Source organism: Triticum urartu, chromosome 5A (genome assembly GCF_056163025.1).
Source record: "Triticum urartu cultivar PI428250 chromosome 5A, HENAU_Tu73, whole genome shotgun sequence".
Taxonomy (NCBI): Eukaryota; Viridiplantae; Streptophyta; class Magnoliopsida; order Poales; family Poaceae; genus Triticum; species Triticum urartu.
Window position 1 is genome coordinate 468,312,807 of NC_141877.1, and position 5,152 is coordinate 468,317,958.

At 49.2% G+C, this 5,152-nt stretch overlaps 1 protein-coding gene across 1 annotated transcript; it reads left to right on the forward strand.

The window, feature by feature from the left end:
• The first annotated feature begins 3,740 nt into the window (after window positions 1–3,740).
• On the forward strand, window positions 3,741–4,646 carry LOC125556277 (uncharacterized). The gene has a single exon (XM_048719047.2). It carries the CDS (start codon window positions 3,881–3,883, stop codon window positions 4,463–4,465), a length of 585 nt encoding a protein of 194 aa, XP_048575004.1. The 5' UTR covers window positions 3,741–3,880; the 3' UTR covers window positions 4,466–4,646.
• Window positions 4,647–5,152: the final 506 nt, after the last annotated feature.

Sequence of the window (5,152 nt, forward strand, 5' to 3'; positions counted from 1 at the left end):
CGTACACTTCATCGGCTGCCTCGTTTATCTCCTTGAAGGTGGCTTCTAACTCCGCTTGATGGAGATGGTATCGTGAGCGGTTGCGATAGATGTCACTGGCATGGCGATAGTAGTCGAGCAATGCCTCCTGATCGGCCACATCCATGTTCGGCGCGATGGTCGTGCCGACGGCGAGTTGCTCCTCCACACGCATGTGCTCATTGAGGAGGCGGAGGTTGTACTCCTGGCCGGCTTGTGCCTGCCGGAACGCAGCCTCTCGCTCTGCCAATACCATCTCGGTGTAGTAAGAATGGGCCTCACCCATGGAGACGCTGGCATAGGCCAGCGAGGATTGTGGCGCCAACTCGTCGTCGACCGCCTCCTCTATTGGGGCATCCACATCGCTGGCCTTCGTCTGCTTGTCAGCCTGCGTGCTAGATGTAATGGTGGCGATCTCCTTCTTCTGCTCGGACGAGAGGCTGTCCGAAACGGCTTTGGAGCTCATGAGGCCCTGACGAGCGTGGTGCCTAGAAGAGAAAGAGAACAGAGGAGGTCGGATGCGGCTATGGCCGGGCCCGAAGTTTAAACAACGGGTGGATGACAGGGCAACTGATGAGGTGGTTAATGGTGGGCGACAGACGGACGGAAGAACGGTTGGCGCCGGAGTAGGTTCCGGGCATTCGCACATGTTTAATGTAGGTAGGCGGACGGACGGGCTGTCATTTGAACGCGGAGCAGTCGCATGGACCGGGAAGCAGCACGTGTGGCACTCTCGGCCGGCGCGACACTTCGGTGCGGAAGCGACGTGAGAGGTTGCGTCCGCTCTGGGTCGGTATGAATGCGGTAGTGGCGCTCTATAGTCGCGTTGACCGGACGAGGAAGAGGGTTTGTTTGGGCCAGGGCTGTCGGACGCTTATGTGACAACAGTCCGGACGTCTGCAAAGCTATCCCTGGATTTGTTCCAGGTTTATAAGAAAAGTGATATCCAACCTGTCGAGCGAACCGATACAGAACTGGGTTGAATGGCAAAGCACATCCGGACCCTTGTGGTTCGCACGGTTGCGGTCGGTTCAAAGATCAGCTTTGTAGATGCCCTAATGCCCAGCCAGCCACCCTATCCAGTGGCGGAGCTACACCCCAGGCCTGGGCCGGGGTCGTGGCACGAGCAACCTTCGTTGACTGTAGCAGAATTTGTATTCTTAATCACTATATCACTGTAGTAAGGAAGCAGGCCCGGGGCCCAGCTCCAGCCTGGCTCCGCCCCTGACCCATCGGTGCATACCAAGTCCAACACCGTACGATATACGAGTACGCTGACTGTCTGGTGGACCGGTGAGGGTTGTTACTTCAAGTGAGGACGTACGCCTTGCGCGGTACGTCCGTCCTCTCCCCGTCCTGGTCCCGGGCTGAAGGAGCAGTGAGTAATAAACCACGAGCGGCACGGCGACCGCGCCCATGGGGCACGACGGGAGTTGCCGAGTTGGTAGCTAGGTCGACCATCGTATGCGGTAGGCTACACGGGAACCCGACCAAGTGCATCCGTGTCGGTCCTGCATTAGAAAGCACAAAGCGACCAGTCGTTGTCCGCGGCTGCATGCACCTGGCCTGTTTCAACGTACGCACGTATCATATATGCTCAGATCGGCCTGCATTCACATACTGCACGTGATGCTGCAATCCGTGACCAAATAATCCACCTAAGACGTCGATTCATACTTTCAATCCTTCATAGGCAGAGGGGAGGGGAGCTTTGATACATGACACTTGAGAATTAGCAAAGCCTTTTAAGAACGTGGCAATCAGGCACCTAGAATAAGGCGTGCGCCCATTTCAAATCTCAAGATTTAACTTTGACCATTACTTTCTCTTAAAAAATATAAGTCGTGTGCCTAAAAACTACACAATTGCAAACTTCTTTCGAATACTAACTCAAGGGATCACACATAAACAGCATTTAGGTTAATTTTGACTACGTTGGATGCTTTATTCAAAAGAATGGATAAAGCATATACTTCATCCGTCCCATATGTAAGCCGTTTTTTTACACTACATTATGGAACGTACGGAGTACATTGTAGGGAGTGACTAGCTCCCAATCGATTGAGAATTAACCACCCCTCTCAGTTGATTTCACAATTTTGTTCATACACATCTAAAAAAAATCTTGACCGTGTTATTAAATTTAGTGTATGCTTTAATGTCCATAATTAATTTTTGACATGGATCTCAACATCAAATTAACGGTGCTTGGTGTCGACCGAGGGATAACCAATCCTCATTCGTCTGGGAGTTAACAAACCCGTATATAGTAAACTTGCATGGTCATATTGGCACCTACTCCCTCCGGTCTTTTTTTACTCTGCATATTAGGTTTGTCCGAAATCAATCTCATCCAACTTTGACCAAGTTTATATAAAAAATTATAAACATTCACATAACAACATCAATATCATTAGATTCATCTTGGAATATATTTTCATATTATATTTATTAGATATTATAGATGCTAATAATTTCTAATATAAATTTGGTCAAACTTAGCAAAGTTTGACTTTCGGCAAATCCAATGTGCAGAGTAAAAAGGACCGGAGGGAGTACAAAAATATGCACACGATCCGGCAGCTAGGCATCTTGTCCCTTTGAGGAGCTAGAGGGCCAACATCGCAAGCTTAATCAATTCCCCCATCTGTTTTTAAATATACGTCTTTTTAGAGATTTCATTATGGACTACATACATAGCAAAATAAATGAATATACACTCTAATATGTGTCTATATACATCCGTATATAGTTTCTAGTGGATTTTTTAAAAAGGCTTATATTTAAGAACGAAGGGAGTACTATATATCACATGGAGTATATTGTTATGTTCATACTTGCGAGATCTCGTTGGCTTAAACTAGAAAGTTTGCATACATGCATCTGTTAAGAGAGGCAACTAAACTAGCGCCCCACCTGACCCTACGTGCATGAGGAAGTTAATTAGCCTTCTGAACGTCGTGATCGAGAGAATATCACATGATACCATCATTTAAATGATACCATGATACCCGTTTCAAAAATCCAATTTTAGATGTGTCAAAAAATTTCCAAAAAAATTATGAATGTTCATCACATATATGTCTACCTCCCCTAAAAAATTCAGATCAAAATGTGAAATACACAAAGAGAAACAAAAAAAGACAAATGTAGTTGTGAATAGTGTTGTTTTTGTCACTATTCATCCTTTTGTCTTTATTGACACTGTTTATGTTGGATTTCTCTTTTTTGTTTCTCTTTGTGTATTTCACGTTTTGATCTAATTTTTTTTAGGGGAGGTAGACATATATGTGATGAACATTCACAATTGTTTTTGAAGTTTTTTGACACATCTAAAATTAGATTTTTGAAACTGGTATCATGGTATCATGTGATATTCTCCCCGTCCCGATCAGCTGCCGCGAGCCATGACGATGTATGCATGCATTCCAAGTCGCTTTCCAACTAAAGAACACATTAACGACCTCCATGGCCCCAAAATAGTGCCCCCTCGAGCTCCAAACCCCAAGATCCCTCTCTCCCTCCTCACTGATTGCGTGCTTTGACCGGTCTGAAGCGGACAAAGTGCAGCGCTACAGCAAGTGCTCTCCCTGACCCCGTTGACACTGACAGCACGGCCGCATTGATCGATGACGAATTGGCATGCGTCACCGCACCAACGCGCGCTCTACTCCTGGCCCCGTATATATAGCAGCTCCATCGTTCCGCCGGTATCCAGAGTCCATACCACCGGGTAGATCACCAATCCAATCCACTTTCTCAGACAGACAGACAGACTAGGTAACACGCCGACAGGTGAAGCGCACACGTAGACATCGCCCGTCGTCGCAGCCTCGCAGGGGAAGACCGGAAGAGAAGAGAGATGGGCTCGTGCGTCTCGCGCTCGACGGCGTCGGTGGAGGCCAGGTCCGGGCGGGCGGTGGCCACGGCGAAGGTGGTCGGCCTAGACGGCTCCTTGGCGCAGTTCGCGGCGTCCGTCACGGCGGGCGAGGCACTGGGGGACGCCGCCCGCGCGCCGACCTTCCTGTGCAGCGCCGACGAGCTCCGCTTCGACGCGCCCGCCCGCGCGCTGGCGGCCGAGGAGGCGCTGCAGCCCGGGTGGCTCTACTTCGCTCTGCCCATGTCCATGCTCCGCCGGCCGCTCTCCGGGCAGGAGATGGCCGCCCTCGCCGTCAAGGCCAGCTCCGCGCTCGCCGTCGCCAGCGGCAAGGGGCGGAAGGCGGCTCGGGTGGCGCCGCTCGTCCTCGCTGACGACGAGGGCACCGGAACAGAGGACGGTGGATGGAGTCGCCACGCGTATGGAAAAAGCGATGCGCTCAAGACGGTGCACGGCGGTGGTGAGACGGTGGGGAAGACGAGGACGCGAGCCGGTGGTTCCAACGGAAGCGGCACGAGTCGTCCGGCAGGCGTGCAAAGGTTAAGCTCCATTTTGGAGGCCGATGATTGAGTCCCCTGCTGATTTCTGCAAACGGTTAATTAGTAAAGTTTTGTGCGTGGGTTAGTCTAGTTACTTGATTCAGTCGGCGCTCGATCCCCCAAGCTGAGGTGGAGATCAGTGTATATATACACAGCATATATACTGTTGTACAAATGTACAAGATGCATCAATTTCATATGCACATTCTTCCTTTCCTTCTTCTAAAGTTTTCAGTTCATCGTCGCCCCTTCACTTCCATGTCAAGTGGGTCTTCTTATGGCCCGGCATGGGTGGTTTTGGGCCACCAACGTGATGATGTTAACACGGACCTCTTCTACGGTCTTCGGGAACAACTAGTTAACGAGCGCTTCTTTGGGAATCTCGCAACGATCAGCGTCACTTGACGTGCTCTCAGCCATTCGCCACGTGTCGCGCTTTGGATGTTCCCTCCGGATTTTATTTTATTTTATTTTTGCACGCGTTTTTGGCTTTTTAAACGGTTTTTTTCTAGTTTTTTTTTACGTTTTGGTTTTCTCTCGGTCTTTTTTAGCTTTTCGATAAAAAAAATCAATTTTTTTGCACGAAAAAAACAGTTTTTTTCTTTCGAAAGTCACGGTTTTTTTTGCAAGAGGCACGGTTGTGCTTTAGCGAGAGTCATGGCCGTGCCTATCGGAAACGAAAAAAACGCGTTTTCTATTTTTTTTTCTTTCGCGAGTC

What these genes read in the sequence shown, in the direction of transcription:
- LOC125556277 (XM_048719047.2), top strand. Translation starts at nt 3,881, where the DNA reads ATGGGCTCGTGCGTCTCGCGCTCGACGGCGTCGGTGGAGGCCAGGTCC.